This window comes from Pelobates fuscus, chromosome 6 (genome assembly GCF_036172605.1).
Source record: "Pelobates fuscus isolate aPelFus1 chromosome 6, aPelFus1.pri, whole genome shotgun sequence".
Lineage (NCBI taxonomy): Eukaryota > Metazoa > Chordata > Amphibia > Anura > Pelobatidae > Pelobates > Pelobates fuscus.
In genome coordinates, this window is record NC_086322.1 from 293,405,565 (window position 1) to 293,431,400 (window position 25,836).

At 40.5% G+C, this 25,836-nt stretch overlaps 1 protein-coding gene across 1 annotated transcript in view; it reads right to left on the reverse strand.

Moving 5' to 3' along the window:
• RTEL1 (regulator of telomere elongation helicase 1) overlaps positions 1-25,836 on the reverse strand; it is a 61,338-nt gene that overhangs the window by 3,071 nt on the left and 32,431 nt on the right. The window contains exons 24-33 of the mRNA XM_063459489.1: positions 24,491-24,614; positions 23,412-23,580; positions 22,835-22,989; positions 22,666-22,761; positions 22,377-22,584; positions 22,024-22,146; positions 21,827-21,943; positions 15,563-15,781; positions 14,065-14,304; positions 10,333-10,413 (exon numbers count right to left, since the gene is read on the reverse strand). Of these exons, the coding sequence (XP_063315559.1) occupies positions 10,333-10,413; positions 14,065-14,304; positions 15,563-15,781; positions 21,827-21,943; positions 22,024-22,146; positions 22,377-22,584; positions 22,666-22,761; positions 22,835-22,989; positions 23,412-23,580; positions 24,491-24,614 (1,532 nt within the window). The remainder of the gene's footprint in view (positions 1-10,332; positions 10,414-14,064; positions 14,305-15,562; positions 15,782-21,826; positions 21,944-22,023; positions 22,147-22,376; positions 22,585-22,665; positions 22,762-22,834; positions 22,990-23,411; positions 23,581-24,490; positions 24,615-25,836) is intronic.

Here is a 25,836-nt window from a genome sequence, read left to right on the forward strand (position 1 = left end):
GCCACTTTTGAACTTCTGTGGTAATCTGCCAGCAATTTCTGCAGAAACTTAGATCACAGAAAAACAATAAATCTTATCAAATTGTAGGTTCAAATGAATCTATTTTAGGGAGTGAATTCCGTAATAAATCCAACCCTCCTGCGGTGTTGTTCCAGTAAAGCGTCACATAACGTTCACTTATGTCCCGCTAAAAAATGTGAATCCTGCTATTGTAGTAGGAAATTCCCTTTCTGGCAGTAGAATATTCTGCAAATAGACAATGATGTTTGGAAAAAATATTAATTCATGTTGGATAGATGGTTTGCTCCAACAGAAGAACATTATTGGGGACTTCTATTACAGAGCTATGTGCCCGGTAATGTTAGTCCATTTATGCGATTATAGTATAGTATGTATTTTTATAGTATTTAAGTATTTTTACATTGTCACCAATTGATCATATTTAGTAGGATAACTTATCTTTCTCTTATATGCGACCTATAAGTTACTGAGGACTGCGTAACTTACTCATATGAGAACTCTCATTGTTCCACACTTTGGGTCCGATGTGCGGCAGAAAAGCTACACCCAAATGGGCGGGATAATATTTACATATTTTGTAATGAATGAATGGTTTGTTCCTTTTATAGGGCAACAATGATTGGATGATGATTCGTCTTATGTAATGACGGATTACATGATTGAACCAGGAAGTCAAAATCCCACACGATGAAAGTAAGTGATATGCAGATTGAGATAGCCTGAAAATTCAGGGGAAATACACCTCGGATTACAGGGCAAGGGTATGGTTTTATATTTTGATGTTTTTAGATAGATACTTTATTTCACCTAATGATTTCTGTATTTGAGATTTGTGGGCCATCCTGATAAGCACACAAGTGACGATACCTTAGAGCTGGGATTTGGAAGGCTCTCTAATTTATGAGAGTCAATATATCACCTCAGTTCGCTCAATATATGTTGCATTACTAGATGATGTATATATTTTTATTTCAATCATATAAGCTGAGTTAGAGAGAGAAGAATCCATCTCCTGCTCTCCCTTCATTGTTCCATATCAGGGGGAGATGATGGGTGATACCCTTGTAAAACACCAGATGTGTTCTTACCTACAGCCAGGTCTATCTTGTGCTCTAGTTAATGTGAGTGTGATACACTGTATATAGAGCACTTTTCAGTTTTGTTGATACATACTACACTATATTTGGTTTTCTTTTTTTTTATGTTGATACTGGAGTCATTTATACACAAAAATGAGAGAAAGAGAGCTTTTGTTTTTTTGCAGCATTCCATGTTGCTAACACGAACATTATTTAGGGTATTTTTAAGAGATTTATACACAAGTATTGTAAGCTGCTGCTACACGTTTAGGGTCTTAAATAAACATATTTTGATCACATTGTATTTTAAATTATTTTGATGTACAGAAAAAAAAAAAGGACACCACAACGCATATTTGGCGTAGCCACACTTGAAAGGATTTCTCGAGGGGCGTGGCTAGCTGAGCTACTGAGCGGTCGTGCTTTCGCAGAGCTCCCGCTCTATAGAAAGAAAAAACGAACATTTTGCCCTAAAGTGCATAAACCACGACGACTTCAACCATCGGGAAACCTGAGAGAGACGGGGCGAAAAAATAGAAAAATCACCCATGCGGAGAGTGCCAGCCACTCAGATATTCGCCTGTCCTTTAACAGGCCATCCTCACAGGCGAGACCAAGCATGGCGCTCGGAGATCCACGTGGCTCCAGCGACTCTGAGCCGTCGCAAGATGAGGAGAGAGCCCAAGCACCCCAGGCCTATGGCAGAGTGTATCAGAGAACGGATTCCGACTCGGACAAATCCCCCTCCACTAAAGGGGACATCAAAAACCTCCTCTGAGACATGAGGGAGGTATGGAAATCGGACCTCGCTGAGGTGCAGGAGGAGATTGGCGGCCTGAGACACCGCATGGGAACCATAGAGTCCAAGGAAGAGGGAAAAAACTGGAAGACACTAATACCCGTATGGACATACTCACCCAACAAGTACAGCGCCTCTCCCGCACTGTGACATCCCTGGAAATACGACACCGACGGAGGAATGTTCGGATCCGCGGGGCGCCAGAAACGGTGGGCCAAGAAGCCTTACTAGGTTTTGTCCGCAAAGTACTACAAGCACTCGGCATCAAGGAAGACGGCGAAACACCAACCTTTGTCACAGCTTTCAGAGTCCGAAAGGCTCCTACAGCACCTGCAGATGCACCACGTGACATCATAGCTGTGACCAAAGACATTAATGCAAAATCCTCCATCATGGCCCGGGCCAGGCAACGACCAAGCCTGCTGATAGCTAACTGCAGGATCTCTATATATGATGACCTGCTCTTTGCGGTCCTCCTAGACCGGCGCAGGTTTGCACCCGTAACCCGGATCCTGCAAGACCGGGGAATCAGGTACCGATGGGGGCTGTCGGGAACCTTGGTGGTGTCGCTGGGGGATTCCATACACACGCTGACGGCCTCCGAAGACCATACAGAGTTTATACAGAGCCTCCCGTTACCGGACCCGCACACCATAGCACAACAAGCGACGACAACCCTGAGGGCAGTGGACCTTGGCAAACTGGAGAGGCACTACACCAGGGGCGACAAGACCCCCATAAGACTCAGCGGAATGACAGGAGGTACCGGCTGATACCCTTAATGGGCCACCTAGTGCCTACAGATGGTCTCACCGCCCATACGTAATCACCCCCCACACCAAGCACCAAGACTGCCTTGCTTTCATTCCCATTGAGCCAGATAAGACCAGGGACTCTCCTAGTGAACTATGGTTTCGTTTTACCAGACTTATTTTTATTAGAACTGTTTTATAACCTAGGCCAACACTAACAGGGACGTGAGCGCCCCCCCCCCAGGAGATACACGGGTAGCGAGTAACCCTCAGACATACCCTCCAACCAGACATGCAACCATGAGACACAGGGCGCTACAAATTGATATAGTGGGAGACAGTAGAGGCCTCAGCCACGTCACAGTGCGTACAAAACGCACAGAGTTAAAAATCATGGCACCTCATAGGAGACACACACACACTATGATTAACTAGCAGGCCTACCCACCACATTAGCCGGAAGGGGTCGTCGCCCCGATAGAAAAGCCCAAGGCGTTAGACCTTTCCCATATATAGAAGCGTCTCTCGCAGCTGGACTTTTTTTGCGATGTTGTACATTTGCGACCAGGCATCTTTTTACACTTTTGTGGCGTTTGTGTTTAGCTGTAATTTTCCGCTCTCATTTACTGTTCCCATACAAATTATATATTGTTTTTTTCAGGACAAAAGGGGCTTTCTTTACATACCATTATTTATATAATCTCATGTAATTTAATTTTTTAAAAATGAAAAAATATGATGAAAAATTGAAAAAAAATACATGTTTTTTGACTTTTATGTGAAAAATCTTTTACTCATCTACAAAAGCGAATGAAAAAAACTGCTAAATAGATTCAAAATTTTGTCCTGAGTTTAAAAATACCCAGTGTTTACATGCTTTTTTCTATTTTTTTGCATGTTATAGGGCTATAAGTACAAGTAGGATATTGCGGTTTCAAAACATACATTTTTAAAATGTATCAATAGTGACATTGTAACACTATTATCTGTCATAAATCTCTGAATAACATCCCACATGTACATATTTTTTTTAAAGTAGACAACCCAGGGTATTCAATATGGGGTATGTCCAGACTTTTTTAGTAGCCACTTAGTCGCAAACACTGGCCAAAGTTAGCGTTCATATTTGTTTGTGTGTGAAAAAAGTAAAAAACTAAATTGAACGCTAATTTTGGCCAGTGTTTGTGACTAAGTGGTTGCTAAAAAAGACTGGACATACCCCATTTGCAATACCTTGGGTTGTCTTCTTTTGCAAATGGTATGCCATCATGGGGGTAATTCTCATTCCTGGGCTACCATACGCTCTCAAAGGCACGTAACCAACCTGGCCATTTTCAATGTAAAAATATTTGACCCATATATTTGACCCTGTAACTTTCAAAAACGCTATAAAACCTGTACATGGGGGGTACTGTTATACTCAGGAGACTTTGCTGAACACAAATATTAGTGTTTCAAAACTGGAAAATGTATCACAACAATTATATCATCAGTAAAAGTGCTGTTTGTGTGTGAAAAATGCAAAAAAAGTCACTTTCACCGACAATATCATCGCTGTGATATGTTTTACTGTTTTGAATCACTAATATTTGTGTTCAGCGAAGTCTCCCGAGTAAAACAGTACCCCCCATGTACAGGTTTTAGGGTGTCGTAGAACGTTACAGGGTAAAATACAGTGATAGCAAATTAAATTCTCTGGACTTTTGGCCTGGGTTGGCAGGCAGGTCCCTTAAATTGCAATCAATAAAATAACTTCATTATGTAAAAATATTACATAAATACGCACGTAGAATTTAAATATATATGCATATTTATATATTTGAAGTCTACGTGTATATTTATATAATTATTTATGTAATTTTTTATATGGACATATGAATAGTTCGTATTCTTTTTATTTATTTATATATACATAGATATATATACAATTTCATTCTAAGTGTATTTTGATATAAATATATATATTAATATCAAAATACAGTTAGAATAAAATTTCGTATAGATATATAATTTTTTTTTTTATTATTTTTTTTTTATTTAATTTAATTTACTTATTATTTGTATTTTATAATAATATATATATACAATATATATAGTTATTATATATATTATATATATACACGTGTGTAATTTAATTATAAGTGTATTTTTATATTAATATATGTACATATTAATGTAAAAATACACTTAGCATGACATTATATATATGATATATAGACATATATTATATAGGTATAATATATGTCTATATATCATATATATACACATATATAATAATATTTTTTTTAAATTAACTTTAATTTTTTTTAATGATTTTACACATGCAGGGAGACTGCCTGTCAGCACAGACAGTCCCCCTGCAGGCAGAGACTAGGACACCTATTGTGACCATGTGGTCGCCCTGTTGGGCGATCACATGGCCACAGGGGTCCTAATTCGCCATGGGGAGACTGTCTGGGCTGCAGGCAGTCTCCCCACAACGGGAGCACCGCCGATCGCCGCCGGGGGAACGACGGCGATCGGGTAAGTACATTTTAAATTAAGGACGGTTCAGGACCGTCGTCGGTCGGCAATGGGAAAATGCCGATGATGGTCCTGAACCGTCCCGCGTCCTTAAGGGGTTAATTAAATGCTAAAAATGACTAATCCATATGACTGAAAGGTAATCCTTATGCATACCCATTCTGGGACAAGACCCGCGCTAATTAATCACTCACCACGCAAAACTGTGCAACTAAATGTCATGACGCTGTATAGTATGACACGCCTGCATCTGCTGTCGTGGCACTGCGGGAATGTTTGTAAATCTTTATTGCACAACCAAAATAAAGAATTTAAAAAAATAAAAAATAAATAAATAATAAAAAAAGGATTTCTCAATAAAGCAGTCTGTTTTACCTCCATCAGCTTGGAAACTGGCAGGAGAGATAAGTACGTCAAAGTACCAGACGAGGCAGCCAGATTGAAATTCATGCATTCATTTAATAAAACGTTTCATTCAAACGAAAAGTATGCAGCTAGGTAAAAGCAGCTGTGAGGTTTCAAGAAATGTGGATTATGCTACTACAAGAATATGTGTTATTTTGTGATTCATCTTGTTGCTTAATTCTGAATTTTGGGAATTCCTGTTACTGTAAAACTATCCCTTCCCTATTTTGCATAAAAACAGAATGTTCCTTATTTTTATTTTATTTATATAGCGCCAGCAAATTCCATAGCGCTGTACAATGGGATGCTTGACAATCTCCAGGCTTGAAGGCAGACTGTAGGAAATAACAGACCCTGAAAGAATACCAAACATGGGTGCTTCCTGTAATTTTATGAACTGCAATAACGTAATGTAATTCTGTAGTAAGAAGACAACAGTATTACATTCAGCCACTTGTTCTAAAGATAGAATTTCACACAAGACAGAAAATCTCACAAAAGTGAAAATTCTTGGGACTATACACTAAACTGGAAAGGGCTAACAAGAGAATTGGAATTTTTAAATAATAAAATTAAAGTGTAAAATTCCAGTTCCATTTTTGCCTAATACATAATTATCAGGTATGTAAATATATGCCATAATTAAAAAATGTTTGATGGTATATTTAGTAATTTTCATTTAGTATCTTTTTTTTAATTTATTTTTTAAGGCCTCTTTTTGCAATCTTCAGCCACCTCTCACCACTTTTTACGGTTACCTGCAGGTAACAACTTGATCCGACATTACATAGTGGTTTATAATTTGCCAGCAGACGCATTGATCAAACAATATTGTTACCCAGGAGGCTTCATGCTCTTAAAGCAATAAACCTTAACAAAATGAGTGCTTGATCTACGCAATTACTATAATCTGGTCAATTAAATGTGGTTAATTCACTAAACCCTGATATGCAGATTAATGAAAACCAAATTGCAACATTTACTGTTACTTAAGCAAAAACTGGAGAATATATTTCAAAATCTGCAATTTCAGCTGAAAACCTGCAGTGCAGCGTATAACTTAGTGTTTATTGTCACATTTCTATGCTTTAAAATGCATAGTTTAAAATATAACAGCGATATGTGGTTTTTGTTTTAGCCCAATTATTACTGCCATTTCTAGGAAGTTGTGTGTGTTGGGCAGGATAAAATTAGAAAACTGAAAATACAAGTTAAATTATTATCAGGAGGATGTCCTGTGCGCAATATTTAGTTATCAGATTATCTAAGGATGTCTTAACTTCCCTGGAAAAATAGATATATATTCTTTATCAGCCAACTCACAACAACATTTGAGATAGTCTAGTTTCAGTTTCGTAATCCTTTATCTCAACTTCCTGGTGAAAAAGACGTACGTACATTTAATAAGGCAGTATCTGTGGTTAATAGGGAATAGCTAGACTGGGATAATAGCCAAGGTACAAAAAAAATTTCCAATTTCATTATCTTAGTCTAAAACTTTAAATTCTCTAGTAAATTCCAATTTACGGGGTTATTTGATACAGTATGAATCGAATAGAGAATGGTTTGCAGTTCCAAGTGAATTGTGCATTTTGTGCCAAAACTGAAAACAGAGGACTTGGAATTGTTCCAATTTGGGGCAAAATAGCCAAAATTTGAAACGGTCTTTAATTTCCCTACAATTCGCACGTTTGCGAACACCACCAAGAATTGAAAGAAGTAATGTTTACCTCTACGTTAAAGGCATGAAGGTAAGGGTTGATAGTACAAAATAAATAAGGTTGGATTTAAATGTATTTTGGAAGTACTAGGGATTACCTATTATTCTCTACAAAGTGATACTATATAATTTTTGCACAACTCTATTTTTCTACTTCTAAACAAATTATATAAATGGCCTATATGATGTGTGCACACTTTCATGAACTATATACAAGTCTTAAATATATTTTTACTAACACATTTTTAAAGAAAAAAATCCAAGGACTATAATCACTACAGCCTGTAGTGGTTACGGTTCCAATAGTGCCCTGGCTCCGGCCCACTGTAATTTGTTAGAGCATTTCAGACTCTGCTCAGCGTGGCCAATACAGGTTCACAATCTGCGATACCAAGCGCAGCAGACCCGAGCAGGGTGTAATGGTTATGGCACTTGGAGTGTTTTCTCTATTTTGTACACATCCCTAAAACACGCCTGCCCTGAGAGCCTGGCATGTTACATGAGAAGATGAAAATTATTAAAAATAAAGTTAATGGGGGCGGAGCTAGCCATGAGCTGGACTGGACGCCATTTCTGGTAGCTCCATGCAGAACTGGCGAAATTAGCCTTCCAATGCCGATCAGGGGCTTCCTACTGGCTGGGGAAAAAAAACTGACTTTGAGGACCCGAACGAAACAGACTGGGGCTCCATGCCCCCAACTGAGTACACACCAGTCATGGGGCGCCACTCACAAAAACCTGGGGCTGGGATCCCACCTGACAACAGGGATATCGGGACCATGCTGCAGAGGCAAGTACCTCACAAGATGGCACCCGCAGAGGGTCTCCACAGCACACACACCAGCACCCCAGAGGTGAAAAAAGGAGCACAGACACCCACAGCTTCTCAAGGGTTACAGACCTCCACAACTTCCCAAACTGCCCACTCCACTCACATGGACACCATGGAAGGTTCAGCACCTACCACCAAACTTCACCTACAGCTCCTACTCCAGAATATCCACAAAATGATGGCAGCAGACACGAAGATCATCATACATACCATACTAATTTCATCAAAGCAGATGTGAAAAAAGTCACAACCAGAGTTCAGAATTCAGAGGAAGAAATTATTAATCTACACAGTGGCATGAATACCATAAATGGTACTTTGCACTAACTTCAATCAAACCAACAGACGCTGGCGACACAGCTGTCAACCATGGAAGACAGAAGCAGACGCAATCACTTTAAAATCCGGGGCATCCCTGCCATTGTCTCAACTGACGAACCACCGCATTACCTGAGACGCCTCCTGTCGTCCCTCCTACCGTAGCTCTAAAGATCGTCATGGATGGCATAATATCGCCTCCCTACCTCACTTAAAACACCATCCACTCAGGAGCAAGACGTCATTCTCAAATGCGCATCATCTCACGACAAGGGGCAAATCATGACAGCACTGTGGCGCAAGACACTGCTCCCTTTTGAGGACTCACAGTTATCCTTCTACCAAGGACTCACAGTTACCCTTCTACTAACAAAAGCTACCCTACAATGGCACAAATTCCTCAATGAGATCACACACCGCCTGCGCAAACGACGAGATCTGTATCAGTGACTCACAAGGGAGCGACCCATATAATCACCTCAGCAGCAGAAGCACCGACCCTCCTCTCTTCGCTGGGATTATTGGAGCCGACCAAGCACGAACCCCGCCGGCCTCAACTAGCACCTGGGACCCGGCCGCTGTGGTACCCTTCACTCCAAGTAACGTAGCAAGAAGCCGTCCTGATGATTCATGTGCTGTCCCAGCAGAGGGCTCAGAACTCAATCTGTTTCACTGATGCTGTTCACTTCTATGTTCCTTTCTTTTATCTCCTTCTCTTAGGTTTTCAAAATTCTAACCACAGTGCCGCTACCGGGAGAAGGGTCTTAAACCTTCACCCACCATATGTGGGGAACAAAAATGTTAGTTGCCCATACTACATGACCGTCACATACCTACCATACCACCACTCACTACACTTATTCATTCATTTTATGTAGAGCCTTTCACCCTATCCTGCAAACTACTCTATATCTACTCCTAAACCAATCCTCACAAGCAGGACACATTCCAGGCTAAGGATACAGTTCTTGTTTATACCAATATAAATAGAAAAACATTTTTTTTTTTTTTTAAAGATGCATTTGTTCCTTGAGGTCTTTTTTTTTTTTTTTTGCAAGACCTATTGCTTGAACGAATGACATGTTTTATGTTGTTCATGCCTTTTATACCTGCACTACAAAAATAAAGAATTATAAAAAAAATAAAGTTAATAATCAGGAAGAGGTAGGGGCATGGTGTAATGGGTTTATGCTGGGTAAAGTTGTAAGTATGCACCATTTTATTTACCTAGTGTATATGATAGAATAATTTAAAATAAGCACCAAAATGAAATGATTAAAAATCAAAAATCAAAATAAAACCTTTTTTCCAATATGATTCATGCAGAGGGAAAAAATACACTTTAAATTTGACAAATCTTAAATCTCATTCTGTCTGTGTGCATTGGGCTACACAGAATTCACATGCAGTTTATGGATGAAATTTCATTTGTGTTACGGGATTAGAGATCCTATAACCAGGAAAGCAGAAACACTATTTCTTGTAAATAAAAATTCATATGAAACTTAGATAGTAAACTTCCTCATATTAGCTGAACTACCGAATCTCCTGAATCATGATTACCGTACAAACAGTAGATATGCTTAACACGTAATACACACAGATGACATGTCATACAGTGGGCACTGTTAGGTCAGCTGATAACCCCATCATTTGACACACAGCCTGATCAGCTGATCTCCTACCTCACCGAATGACACTGCACATCATGTACCTATTCACAGACACACTGTCTGACTTATCGAATACATCTTAAGTGGGAAGATAAAGGTTAAGCACCTTCCCTTCTTATACTAATGGGTACAGAATGCAAACTGCACCTTTAACAGTTTTCAAGAGGTTAGAAAAGAGACAATCAGAGAGCAGGAGACATTTTAACTTACCTGTCTTAAGCACATAAGGAGGGAGTAAAGTATCTGGTCTGGTCACTCTGATTGTTGTGGTGCCTATGGATGGTTTCTGTGCTGTCAAGGAGCATAAAAGGAAAGTCAGTCAGAAATAATAGTAAAAATGAACAAAACAAGACTGTTTATATCCTGAATATTTCAGTAGTTACATACACATTTAAGGGAAACCCCGTGTTAAACGTGGCCCCTTTTCTTAAAAGAACACTATAGGGTCAGGAACACAAACATGTATGCCTGACCCGATAGTGTTAAAGCCACCATCTAAACCCCCTGGTCCCTAATTGCCCAAATAAAGTACAATCTTACCTTTATTCCAGTTTGCTGCCTCTGGCCCTGACCTGCCTGCTTGGCTGACATCATCAGAAGTGGTGGCCTGAGCCAATCACAATGCTTTCCCATAGTATTGGTTGAGACGGTCAAGGAGGCAGATCAGTGGCAGAGCCAGCAAAAGCCAAACACAGCCCTGGCCAATCAGCATCTCCTCAAAGAGATGAACTGAATCAATGTATCTCTGTGAGGAAAGCTCACTGTCTGCACGCAGAGGGTGGAGACACTGAATGTTAGTCACACTGTGCAGCACTGCACCATGAAGCACCTCCAACAGCCATCTGAGGAGTGGCCAGTGGAGGTATCCCTAGGCTGTAATGTAAACACTGCATCTTCTCTAAAAAGACAGTGTTTACTGCAAAAAGCCTAAAGGAAGCTATTATACTCACCAGAACAAATACAATACGCTCTAGTTGTTCTGGTGAATATAGTGTCCCTTTAATGTATTCTATGGATAATGCATAAAGAAAAAGCTACATTTGGGTACGCAGGGATAAAAAGAAAACAAACTTTTGAAGCTCCTGCATTAGCAGCTACTTGCACTGACACCAAGCACCCAATCCTGTACTTTTTGTTTTCAATGTTGCTGTTGTGAATATCCCATCAATCTCTGCTCAGATTGGATTGACTTGAAAATATAGCTCAGCATTTGGCAGTGGTCACAAGCAATACAAGAACTTTCTAGTCCAGTTGATGTACCGCACCCTTCCATGGTGTATTTGTGTGGCTGTTGGTGGACTTAGAACTTTGCAACTATGCAAGCAGTATTTGTTTTCTTGGCATGTTCCATTTAACATTGTATCAGCAGCCCTGGTTACTACTACCTAGAGAAGTCAGTGATGGGTTAAGACAGACTGTTGCGACCACCAGTGACATAGTTTGGTGCTGATCTTTTCAGCCTAGTTACGTGAATAGACACACAGACACAGATGGATATGTGTTAATTAGAATGGTTTTGCATGTGGGTCAATGATTAAAAAGGACAAAGGGTATCAGAAGTTTTACCATGGAATTCATTTGTTTTGGAAGGATTTTTTGTTCCTTGTCCAAGCTTAGCAATAGGCTAAAGAAGACCGAGTCAGGGCCCAATCGGCTGGGTCAGAGTCTACAAGAGAGAAGTTGTCTCTAATTAGGACGTTAGAGACAACTTCTCAAAAAGGAACTTATGAGGAAACCTGCACATGGGTTAAAAGGAAGAACCACAAAGTATGACACATCCAGTTTATTTTTGGCCTCTTAGTCTAGCAATTGTTAAACTTTGTTAAATCTCCTGATGTGACACACTATACCCAAAGCTGTAAGAGGCTTGTGGAACCGATTCAAACACCGACTAATGAATGGCAAGTACTTCATGGCTGAGTAAAAACATCTCAGGAATAACAAGTTCATAGAGTAAATACATTGTATATCACATCCCTGACCTCGCCGCTCCCTTATATTCTTTACCTCCCGTCGATATCCATGTGACCCTTCTAAACTTCATTCATATACTCGGAAGCCCTTACTACTGAAATAAGCTCCCTCTCCCCACATCCAGCCACCACATCATAGAAGTCTTCTCAGACGATTACAGTACTCAATCCCCAAAACAGATCTTTCTCATGAACAGGGCCCCTTCACATAATTCGCTGCCCCCCACTTGTGTAACCATTATTCCCAAATACCAACTACCACCCCAGCTGTAATTCCAAGACAACACACGACCACATCTGAAATGTCATTGCTCAAACATGGAAAACAATGTTTCTGCAAATGTGACTTTATAAACTCAGCAACTATTAACATCTTGTAACAAATGGAAAGCAGCACAGAGACTGGAGCATCTTGGACCATTACATTGTTTTCCCTATAAACACATTTGTTTTCTCACGCACTTTAGTGCATTCTTTTAGAATGGCTTATCTTAATTTCTGCTTATTCACATCTACATTTGTATTTCCTGCATTCACTAAGAAAAAAAACCCAAGATTTGCAGCAACTGCAGCGAGCTTTGCGAAGACCATGAAACATCCAGTCATGATGCTTAATTAACATCACATTGCACTGCTGAGCTAATCTCAAAGCTACTTCTATTTACTGTACAAAGTTAACGTCAAAAAATTAATCTCTCTCTCTCTCTCTCTATATATATATATATATATATATATATATATATGACACAAATGGGCTGCAAAATGTAAAAAAAACAAATAGAACATAGTGCAATACAATTTTAACAGGTTATATACGCTGTATAAAGGTGCACTCACAGGATCTAGACATATAATGCGCTCAAGGGTGCCTCCCCCGATGTAATTGGGGGGCTGAAAATCTCTCTACGCTGTCCAGACCACAACTACTGCTATTTTATCACTTTATTTGATTTATAATAAAAGCCGCTATTTTTTCCTACTATCCGGAGTCCTGATTTCATGCGATACTGCAGGCAGCGGAGGGAGATTTTCAGCCCCCCAATTACATCGGAGGAGGCACCCTTGAGCGAATGATACGTCTAGATCTTATGAGTGCACCTTTATACAGCGGATATAACCTGTTGAAATTGTATTGCACTATGTTCTATTTATGTTTTTTTTTTTTGATTTTGCAGCCGTATCCCATTTGTCTTTTGCTTGTTTCTTGGTTTAAAAGATCACTACCTGGGAAGTGATCCCTGGGAGACTGCTCACCTGATTTAACATCCTTATTTCACACTATTCACACGTGATTGTGGTGATAGCATTTGATTTTATTGCTCAAAGTTTAAAAGATTAACGTTTTAGTTTGCCCTCCACCTTCCTGATGAAAGTTTGAAGTGCAAACTGAAATGTTGATCTTTAAAACTTTTAGCAATAAAAGCAAAGTTTGAATTCATTATCCTGAAGTCCTTGGAGTGCTATCTGTACCTATTTAGATCTGTTAAGGCTGACGAGCGCTGGGTACAAATACCAGTAGGTGGAGTGCAAGACTGTACATAATATATATATAATGGAATGAGGCAAAAATGGGATTCTTTGTTAAACTTATTTGCATATGCCCACCCAGAATCCTTTGTGGTAATAACATCACTGCAAATTTGTGATTTCTGTGGGAAAAGCAAGTCTTTTGGCTTGACTGGTGTGCAGATTTATGTTTAACATTGTATTAACCGTATATACACATACACACTAACTTTCTTCTAACCTGCAGAGGGTCCCTTTAATAATATAAACTTAAACTGTATAACCAAGTGTAACCTAACCTACAGAGTGCACCTAATGTGTGTGGGAGCCTTTTAATAGTAATTGCATGAATACACCCTGTATAATGATCTGAATGCTCCCTGTATAACCATCTGTAACCTAAGCTACAAAGTGCACTGCAGTTCCCTATTCAAGCTCTCTGTGTGTACATTTAAATACTCACAGCTTGTGGTATCACAGGGTCTCGATCCAAGTGAGGATCCTGAAGGTTCCCCTTCAAGGTGGCAGTCTTGGTTTGGCGCTATAGTTTCAATGGTTGTGTCTGTATTTTGCAAGGAAGACGGCTTATCGGAATCGGCTGGAGGGGGGCACAGGGTTTTCTTGGTACAGCTTTCACCCGTCAAATCCACACACAGTTGATTAAAGTCCTTTTTGTGATGAGGACGCACAAACTTTTGAAAAGCTGAGCAGAGAATGAAAGACAAAAAAAAACAAAACATTTTTGGACACTTGTCAAATAAATATGGTCATTTCATAGTTTTGCTATGATGTAGTGTGTGGCGGGACCTCTGCCTGTCAGGGAATTGACCTTTATATTATGTGTGTTCTCCTCATCCTTTCGTATATTATGCCCGCTCCCGGTTCGGGAGTGCCTCCATGAAGGGAATTAATTCGCCTCCTGAATGGGGACCACCCCGATACCCCCATTTAGAATTTGTTTAGAACCTTTACACCTCGCAACATAAGTATCACACCGCAAACCGCAAGGGAAACAATTAATGAGCGCTCCCCTGGGCGGCCGCCATTCGTACAGACGAACGCCAGCCAGGGGGAGCGTTTGTGGATTGTTTACCGACTCGTTCATTTCCTGAACGAGGACCTCCCCAGTGCCCCATAAGAACGTTTGCACCAATTAATCAGAACGTTCTCACTTGCAACCAGAATGTGAAACCGCAAGGGAAGTAATTAATGAGTGCTTCCCTGGATGGCCGCCATTTAGTATATGCAAACACCATCCAGGGGCAGCATTTTTACCCCTAGAGGAGACGCTACCCTTATCTGGGTTTCACAACAGGACCTCGCGAACAGAGACGAGTCGGTCGAGGGACCGAGGTAAGTGGAGGATTGCGGGATGTGTCCTTCTAGGTGTGTGTGATTCACCCCTTGCACGGGGTATGCATAAACGCTGTGTGTTGCCAATAAAATTGTGTTGTACCTCCAAGAACTAGGTCGTGTCCAGTTACTTGGGGGAAATAGGTCTCGTTGCAGTTTAAGTGGTTCATGACCGGCTGAAGGAAGGGAATCAGCAGTGGTGACCGGTCAGGTTATCCGGAGGCTGCTACATAAAGCAGCCTTTTTGGCATTGTTCAGGACAGTTCGCAGCTAAACTCTCGCTCTGTTCTGACAATTTCTCCGACCCACTCACAGGAGTTTCGCTTTCTAGTTAGCATAACGAGTGAATTTGTATTCCACCAAAGCAGCCATGATGTGCAGTTATCTAGCTGTTAGCATGGGAGAGGGGTTTTAACCAGCACGACACGCCACCGATTTCCCTAAATAGAAACAAACACCATAGACTCCATAAAGAAAAAAGAAATAAAGAAAAAAAAATGAAAATATCTACTCGGATAGGAGCTAGGCCAGCGGACCTTCTTTCTGAAATTCTGCACAAGTTTCCCCCCACCCCCTTCCCTCCATTTATGTTTAGTTTTACTACTCGCCTCTCAACAGGGCATAATTCTCCTGTTTCTCAGTCAGTAAGCCTGCAATTTCAGTCACCATATCCTGATAGTTGTCCGTTTTCTTGTAGGAGGATAGGGCAGTCGAGAATCGCTGATAATTGGCAGCTCCTAGTACTTCCTTCACCTGGTTTAGGTACACGGACACCTGGCTCCTCCCGTCCTGCTTAGAGGGGCCCGCTGCACTGTTACTGCTAGACTCTGTAATGGGTTACACAAATTAAACATTGAAAGCATAACATGCAGCCACACAACTCTCCAAAATGTAACGTGATTGTTTATTAGATTGACAGATTGCTGCAGACAACCTGGTTCACAATCTGTGAGCTGGGAAATGAAAAGCTGAGATACGACTATTAACAATTTATCGATCAGTTACACTTATACCATGGTGCTGTACAATAATATAAATTAACATTCACAGAACACAGTTTGATAGTAATACCAATAAAGCATTATTGCAATATCTGTGCAACTAAGCAACAAAACAAGGGTAATCAGCCTTTCCGTCAAAATATAAATAAATAAAAATCTCTGGCATTTAATCAATGACTAATAGTAACTGAGCATGACTGAGTTTTTATGACACGTGCTAACATATTGATCATTCCAAACATATGAGATCATGTGTTACAGAAATAGTTACCAATTTTGTAACCCTGTGGCATTATGTGTCATGTTGAGATTACGAATTATCATATGACAAACAAAGGAGCTGTTATTTTTGCGACATACTTTAACCCACAAGTATTGCTACTTTCTGTGAGTCAAGCCAGGTAAAACAATGTATCATCTTAGATACAGCAAAGGAGACCCTTGAAACAAGGGGATCCCAAAGGAAGTAGCTCTGGATACAGAAAGAGAGATGTATATAGTACAAGCTAATAAAAGGAATAAACAGAAAGAAGAGAGGGAAGTTGCATATAACAATGGGTAAAGGGATAGAAAGGGTAGGAGGAAGGGAGCAAAAAAAGAGAGAACCCCTCTCCACCTTATACCACCCACAGCTTCCTAGGTAAAAACAAAAATAGGAGCCGATAACCCCCCAAAAAAGGCAATATGAAAAACTCCCTCTCTCATAGGCAGACTATAAGTCCTATGGACAAAAAGGTCCTGAATAAATAGCCCTAAATACAAGGTCCAGAAAAGGACTAAGACTGCCTATATAGAAACCCTAAACAACTGTTAAACTAACTAACTTATACCAACATACTGACTACCTATGTGCTACCCAAAGTGAAAATAAAAAATAAAAAGAAAAGAGCTCGACGCGCGTTTCAGCGTGAATACACGCCGTCGTCAGGAGCAAGTTCGCATATCTCACCCGTCGTGCTGGTTAAATACCTGTTTAATTAGGGAGAAAGCCCTTCAGCTGATCGGACGTGTGGAGGGGCGTGGGTGAATGACGTGATATTACCACGCCCCTCTAACCGTGTCATAGCTGGTAACGTAGACCATTGGATTACAGTGGGATCAATCAATGTTGATCCGACGAAAGGGGGGGTAAATGAGTGACGTAAAGCCCCCTTGCCGTATCATAGTCTATAGTGTGTGACTATTTGAGTACGGCAGAGTCAATCACTGCAGGGGGGGGTGCAAAGTCAAGCATCACTCCCCTCAACATCGCGGTTAGTACGGAGGTGAGTTATGAAAACAATCATCTCGCCAGATATTAGCCAAGGCAAAAAATAAGTTGGTAGAACTTAAAATAATGAGATAATAAAGGGTCAAATACTTTAACCCCATCACATCAAAAGGTCTTCTATACTGTAAATGGAAATACCCTCTACTGTCAAAAAAAACCCTGTACAGTGTTAAATTAAATTAGTTACCAAATACTAGATGATATGTAACTCACACTATACAGAGTGAGACAGGGAAAGGGGGAAAAGAAACAACATTTCCAACATAATAGTTTGCTTCTAAAAAATATATAGAAGAGTATAAAGAAAGACCACCGTTAGATATTAAAGTTATAATCTTAAGCAATGGCTGGTGGGCCAGTTAGATCAGCAATATAATCAGGTCAGAGCCGGTAGGGATTTATGCAGTTATTTAATGAAAAAACAAAAAACTTTTTATTTACATATAAACATATTTACAGACAGCAATTAAAATAAGGTTAGACAGGTGGGTAAACCTATTTTCTGTTGATGGGAAGACCTATAAGTCTATAAAAATGGTGTAAACGAAAAACCTTCGTTTAGTCCCTGTGGTGAGAGTGTTTTCAGCTTGTAGATCCAGTAGGATTCTCTTTGCTTTAACTTGCGATCCCAATCCCCTTTACGTTGGGTTTGGGTTATGAGTTCTATGCCCATAAAGCGTATCCTACTGGATGAATTGGCATGATGTGCTTTGAGATGCCTTGAGATGGGAGTTTCCAATTTCCTTCTAACTGAATTAACATGATCCCTTATGCGGAACTTAAAGGGATGGAAAGTCTTTCCGACATACTTAATTCCGCAGGAACAAGTCAGAAGGTAAATTACTCCCTCTGTGCGGCAGTTGAAAAGGGACTGTACTGAATGAAGATCCTGATTCGAACTATCAGAGAAGGTCCTGGTTTCCCTGGCTACATATTGGCAGGCGCTACAATGGCCACACCTGTATGTGTCTTTGGGTAAATACGATTTAGGAGCGCTAAAAGTTGGACCAAAATGACTGGGTACCAGTAGATCCTTGAAATTCTTCCCTCTTTGTGCTGTAATATGAGCATCTGATGTCAGAATTGGCCAATATCTGCCAAGAATTGACAGCATTGTTTGCCAACCTGCATCATATGTCCCAATACATCGAATCTGGTGACTTGAAGGTAGAATTTTATCATGAAGAAGGTTCACTCTATCTGAATTTAGTGCCCTAGAATATGCCCTTTTCAACACTCTATTAGGGTATCCTTTATCTTTAGAGGACAGCTTTTATTTTGTAATCTTCAAGAGTTGAGCAATTTCTGCACAGCCGCAGATATTGCCCAATCGGGATTCCTACTTTAGAGGGGTAAGGGTGGTAACTGTGCCAATTGAGAAAGCTATTCGTAGCTGTTTTTTTACGGTACAAAGTTGTGGATATTCGACCATCCTGTAATGATAGGGTGATATCCAGAAAGTTTAAGTGTTTACCCCCAACCTCGCTTGTGAAATGTAGATTCAGTTCATTCAGATTCAACAGTCGTACAAACTCATTGAAATCGTCTGCTGAACCTAGCCATACTATGAGCACATCATCGATGCAACGTTTCCAACAGTGTATTTGTGTCAAGTATTGGACCAAACGCTCATCGATTTGAAGGTTACTTTCCCATGTGCCCAAGTATAGATTTGCGTATGAGGGGGCACAAGAAGTACCCATTGCCGTACCCATAGTCTGATGGTAAATAACGTCATTAAAGAGAAATACATTTTTAGTAAGTACAAAACTCAAAATTTTACAGACAAAGTCTATGTACTCTGGAGAAAATTTAGACTGTAACTGTAACATAAGTCTCAGATTCTCAATCCCTAGATTGTGTGGGATAGAGCTATAGAGAGCTTCCACATCAAGACTACATAATAGTGCCTCTTTAGGTGCAGTGAAGTTCTCCATAAGTTGTAGCATTTGTTTTGTATCCCTTACAAAAGAGGGGAGTGCTGATACGAATGGGACCATAATCTTGTCAAGATATATACTCATATTTTGAGTTTAATTGCCTGTTACAGAGACTATCAGTCGCCCAGCAGGGTCAATCATGGATTAATGAATTTTCGGAAGACTGTAAAAAGTAGATGTCATAGGATGCCTTGTGAACATAAATTCAAACTCATCTTTTGTAATGAGCTTATTATTAAGTGCTTGAGACAGTAAACTTTTCACTTCAATAAGGTATTCACTAGTGGGATCGTTTTGTAGAGTTTGATATGTCTTGGTATCGCTCAATAGGCGATTAACCATAGATATATAGTGGGGACGATCCATCACAACTATATTTCCTCCCTTATCGGAGGGTTTGATGATTATATTCGTATTGGTACGTAGAGATTTTAACGCTTTTATTTCAGCGTTAGTTAAATTTCCGTTGGACTTAAAGTCCAAATCATTGGAATTTATTTGTTCAATATCCCTACATACCATTTCCAGAAAAACTTCCACACATTTGTAATCCTTAAAGTGAGGAGTAAATGTGCTCTTAGGCTTCAAATTTGTCAAAGGCACATTAACTGGTCTCACATCTTCATTATTTTGTAATAGCTCGATCAGCATATCTAGGCAATCCAAATCTACAGTCAACCCTAGATGTTGTGCTTTCTGTTCTTTCCTAATGGTGTGATATTTGATTAGGGCCAATTTCCGGGCAAAAAGGTGTAAGTCCTTAGTCCAAATAAATTTGTCAAATGGAATAGGTACAAAAGTAAGACCCTTCTTCAGGACTAAAGTTTCTGTATCTGATAGAGTGAAAGAAGAGATATTTACAATTTTCAAGTCGTCAGGACCTAATTTCGGTACCTCCGTTGGCCCCTGCTCTTTTGGGACTGTCTGGTGTTTGGACCTTTGAGTTCCTCGGCCTGTCTTAGGCCTAAAAAATCAACCCTTTGCATAATATACTTTTAGGGGTTAAAGGTTGGGAGGTTTCACTGGAGGAGGTGGTAGAATCATGCTCCTCATTATCAGTTGACTCGTACTCTGAAGTACTGAATCGGTCAGAATCCGTCCTTACTCTTTTTTTTAAAAAGCGGTATATCCTACCGGTCTCAAAATCAGTAGAGTCTCTTAAAACTTTCTGATGCTTTTTGGTCTTAATTTGATATGAGAATTTATCAAGATTATTTTTAAGCTTAACTTCAAGACTCTGGAATAGAGGATCTGTATAACATTTTTGGACTGCCTCTATCTCAGTGTCTAATTCCTGCTGTATCTTGGTGAGTTGTAGATTCTCAGATTTACACATGATAGACATGAATGTGACTGAACATTTAGATGCTGCCTCCTCCCATTCCTTATTGAAACCTTTGATTTCTATATTCCTAGAGGGAGGTACAAAAACTCTCAATCCCTTTGGAATAATTTTTTTATTAATATACGTATTAAGTGTTGAAATTTCTCAACTTGTCTTAATTTGTTTTTTGAAACTCCTGGTTAACTTATTAAAACTTGTGTGTATATTAGGAGAAAAGGAAGATTGCAAGGAGGTGCGGTTAGAAAAAACAACATCAGCTGTTGGGCATCCATTTTATTAGACAGGAAACCTGCCATTAGAGATACTGATACACAAGGACCAATAATACAAAAATAGACTAGGTGCAATAATGCTAGGCTGAATGGTGCAATAACACCTAAATAACAAAATGTAAGAAAAAAATTGGAAGATACAAGACAGAGCCACAGCGTCACGATAAAGTGTGAAGCTGTAGAATCTGTCCTGTAATAGCCTACTTCAGAGCTACAGGATAGGGGGTAACCCTAACAAAATTAGATACAGCAAAGGAGACCCTTGAAACAAGGGGATCCCAAAGGAAGTAGCTCTGGATACAGAAACAGAGATGTATACAGTACCAGATAATAAAAGGAATAAACAGAAAGAAGAGAGGGAAGTTGCATTTAACAATGGGTAAAGGGATAGAAAGGGTAGGAGGAAGGGAGCAAAAAAAGAGAGAACCCCTCTCCACCTTATACCTTCAGCTGTTCGGACGTGTGGAGGGGCGTGGGTGAATGACGTGATATTACCACACCCCTCTAACCGTGTCATAACTGGTAACGTAGACCATTGGATTACAGTGGGATCAATCAATGTTGATCCGACGAAAGGGGGGGTAAATGAGTGATGTAAAGCCCCCTTGCCGTATCATAGTCTATAGTGTGTGACTATTTGAGTACGGCAGAGTCAATCACTGCAGGGGGAGGGTGCAAAGTCAAGCATCACTCCCCTCAACATCGCGGTTAGTACGGAGGTGAGTTATGAAAACAATCATCTCGCCAGATATTAGCCAAGGCAAAAAATAAGTTGGTGTAGAACTTAAAATAATAAAATAATGAGATAATAAAGGGTCAAATACTTTAACCCCATCACATCAAAAGGTCTTCTATACTGTAAATGGAAATACCCTCTACTGTCAAAAAAACCCTGTACAGTGTTAAATTAAATTAGTTACCAAATACTAGATGATATGTAAACTCACACTATACAGAGTGAAACAGGGAAAGGGGGAAAATAAACAACATTTCCAACATAATAGTTTGCTTTCCATTGTTGCCTGGGGAACGTCTAATTCTCACCTTTATCTATAACAGAGCTCATGTGTCCTTCGCCAAGGTTCATGTGTACGGTTGAGCCCTCTGAAAATGTGATTTTTGGTTCTGTTACGGTCGTGGTAGCCGGTGCCTCCAGCTGAGCTGCAATGAGAGGCTGACATGTAGACAAGCACAGACATGGAGAAGAGTATGTTACGGAGTTTGATTCTTGCCACACTCACCCTTCTCTCTCTCTGTCCTAGAGATACTGTGCTCAGGTTTATACCCACAGCTTCTTCCTGTCAACTCCTTGCAGATAGCATCAAATTCCTTTTTGTGGTGAGGTCGAATAAACTGGTAGAAACCTGAAACAAAAATAAGAGCTAAATACCATCAGAATCAATTGGCAGAGACAGTGCAAGGGGGGGAGCTGCGCAAAAGTAAAGTAAGAGAGTGGACAGGCCCTGGCAAGAGGCCGCCTCGCGGTCAGGCCCCGTAACGCTACTGAAGAAGCGGCCCTGGCAGAAGCGGTAGGCACAATGTAGAGAAGGGCCGGTTCAGTTGAAGAGGGTTAGCATCAGGAAGGAAGAATCACCTTGCATCAGACCATGCTTTACTGGGTCCTGGCAGAACAGGGTACGGAGCGGAGGTAAGAGACTTTGCAAATCATCATTCTTCTTGTAATCCGTCAATGCGGCCATGAAAATGTCATAGTTCGACTGGCTGAGGCATGCCTTCACAGACTTAATGAACAAAGAAGCACTGCTCACCTTCTGGCTGGGTGGAAAGCTCTCTTCTAAACCCTGTACACAAAGGGGAGATTCGTTTGTAAAAGGAGAGGAAAAAAAGGAATATACAGAAACGAAAATCTGGTGGAGACAAACCCGATTTTGCACAATCTTTATCCGTTTTTTGAGGCCTTGCTGCTCATCTAGAAGCCGCTTGTCGCGCTGCAAGGACATTGTGGAATACCGCGAGACCTGACAGAAATAAAACAAATTAAAACTTGAAACTTAGACTCTCTTCAACCCCTCCCCAAACTAGATCCGCTACCTTCTCTGCTGAAAGTGGCTCTTCCTGCTGCCTCCTCTCTGTGTGATCCAAGGCGTTCAATAACCCTGCTGGGCGGCAGCTATTTGTACCTACTACCTGCTCATACCCTTCACAGAAATCAGAGACTGTGCCGAGTGTCAGCTCCACAGGGTTTCCTAACAACGAGAGGGTGCGTGTTAGATAACTCTGTACATGTATTAAATGTTACAAAAAACACCTAACAAATTCCTAGTACCACCATCTGAATAACAGATAGAAAACAGATTTTTTTTTTTTTTTCTACTAAAGTAGAAATTATGGAAAATTGACAAAGAAATGCAAACTGTAGCGTAAAATAAAGAATTTTGATATATTCTCCAACTCATCTTGTATGACCTAAAATGTTACATTCTATTGTAAAACCTCCACAATTCCAGCTGACCTATACGAGCCAAGTAATAATGGCAGTGCTTGAGAATGGACTAAACTTTGCAAGTCATTTGTTAATTCTCCAAAATCCCCAGTTTAGGGAGTAAACCTCTTTGGATATTCAAGCATTTTTAACCCATTTATAGAGCTGCAGACCTTGTCCACTCACCCTCTCTCTTCCTTTTCAAGCTGGGGACATGCGAGTCCAAGTTCTTTGCTTTTCTTGAGATATCCTGAGCGCCCGATACATTTTGCAAAGACCTGAATGTAGAGGGAGAGCTGGAGAGACAAACGGTCTGCCCCCCTTTCTCATTGCTTCGGATTGTGGGAGGGGGCATCTGAAAAAGGATACAAACTGTCCATACAAGAAGCAATTTCCACACATACAGAGAATTTGACACATTTCATAGAAAATGATTAAGAGCTCACATATCGTCACCCTGGATACATAGTACAGCCATTACAGTTCTAATTCTGTCTCACCTTAGTCTAAAGAAAGTTTAGCAAATGCCTAAATTTGCTAAATTAGCACAGCACACATCTGCTTTACACAGAGACAGGAGCTTCCGCGTTAACCGGCGCAGCAATATGAGCATCAGCTAAGCGTTCTCTGCATATCAGTGCCACTGATCATTGAAATGAGTTGGCATGGCTAATGCAGAGTCCATCTCCTCCAACAGTGAGATGGCTTGCGTGGACTTCAGGCACCATAACCACTTCAATGGGATAATATAATTATGGTGCCTAGGAATGCCCCTTTAAATAACTAAAGCAAGACTTGTTACGAACACAAAAAAAAAGAAGGCAAACTTTCAAATTCCAAAATATATATATATTTTATAATATAAACGAGTGGGCATATCAAAAATCACCTTGAACACTTATGTTTTTGACTGAACACATTTCAGCCACTTCATCAGTTAACTATTGCAACTGGAACCAGACTAAAAAAAGGCAACTAACAGGTCCTTTGGTCAAGGGAAAAAGAAGAGATAGATCTCCCCTTGCAAAATCTCCAAACATGTTTTATCATGCTTTGTTTATAAAAATAAAATCAAATTTACTGTCATAACAAAGTATTAAAAAAATAAACATATAAATATAAAACAGTGAATCAATGTTGTGTGCCTAATGCATCCAACATATCTCAGTACAGTATCAGTGTCTGTATTATATTCTGGTTAAGATTTTAAGTAAAATGCACTCTCTAATCCAATACCCATAACTTCTCGTTCGCAGCTCACTCACAATCTTTTGTGCAACTCTGAAAAATTGTGAAACGTCCCGTATGATGTGCCCAAAATTGTCATAGGTTCGTACATAGGGTCGTACCCAGGAGGGGAGCTGAGAACGGGCATCATTGTGGCCAAACCTGCAAGGAGAGGAAGGATGTGATCACAGTAAAATATAGAATACCAATAATGGTCTGTACCAGGATGTGACACATCAAAATTCCTGGCATCATTTTAATACCGTTTTCACCATCTTTGTAAAGAAGGGACCAACTGAAGCCTACTTAGAGATGTATAAATACCATTTACTCTTCAATGATTCAATGCACATCGTCCCTTATAAGGCATAAAACGCTCCACCTTGCGTTCCTCCCTACCCGGTAAACAAAGGGTTAAAGACCCTTTATTACTCACCTTATTTCAGCATCTATGTCCCTCGGCACTGGGTCGAAGCTCCTCCTCCGTCTCATGACGAGCAGGTTCTGAGGAGCAAATTCCATGCAATCTACCAGACAGCCACTGGAGGGCTCGAAGCGGACCTTTGCTCCGGTATCTGACGCTGGACGTCCTCACACTCTGCATGAGGACCTCCAATGTCAGATTGTTCCCCATAAGAAAGCATTAATTAATGCTTTCCTATGGGGAAATCCTAATGTGAGTGCGGCCATTGACGTGCATGCACATTAGGTCTCCCCTGCCGGCTGACGTTGGAGGGGGAGAAGCCTGAACCAGCGTCGAGGGACATCAGAGCTGGATTCAGGTAAGTGACTGAAGGGGTTTAACCCCTTCAGTACAGAGGGAGTGTGGCACCTTAGAAACCTATAGTGCCAGAAAAACAGCTTTGTTTTCCTGGTACTATAGAATCCCTTTAACATTGCAGCACTGGGTGCAAAAGGGACAGGGCACTCAGACCACTTCAATGGGTGGTCTGTGTGCCTTTTTTAATCACCTTACTGAATCTCATTCAACCCCTTGGTTTACTGACCGATCCAATCCTCTAAATTAGGGTTCATCTTAGAAATAGTCTAATCTGGACAGACATTTCACTGGCACATTCCTAAATGAAAAGTCAACATGTTGCCATAGTGAGGATAAAATACCATTATCGGGGGGCGGGGCCTGACCGCAGAGCCGAGTAGCCGCAACCTCAAGCGCTCCTGTACTAGCCTGCATGGAAAGCCATTTTACACGACCCAGAGCCAGCAATAGAAAGGGCACAATAAGCGGAGTACAAAGATACCCATCAAGCAACGTAACGAGCAATATTTGCCGGAAAAGCAACTGAGGCCTACTCGAAGGCGGGAGCAGGAGAGAGGCTCCTGTCGTCCTTCCCCCCCCCCCCCACACTACTCGACACGAAGC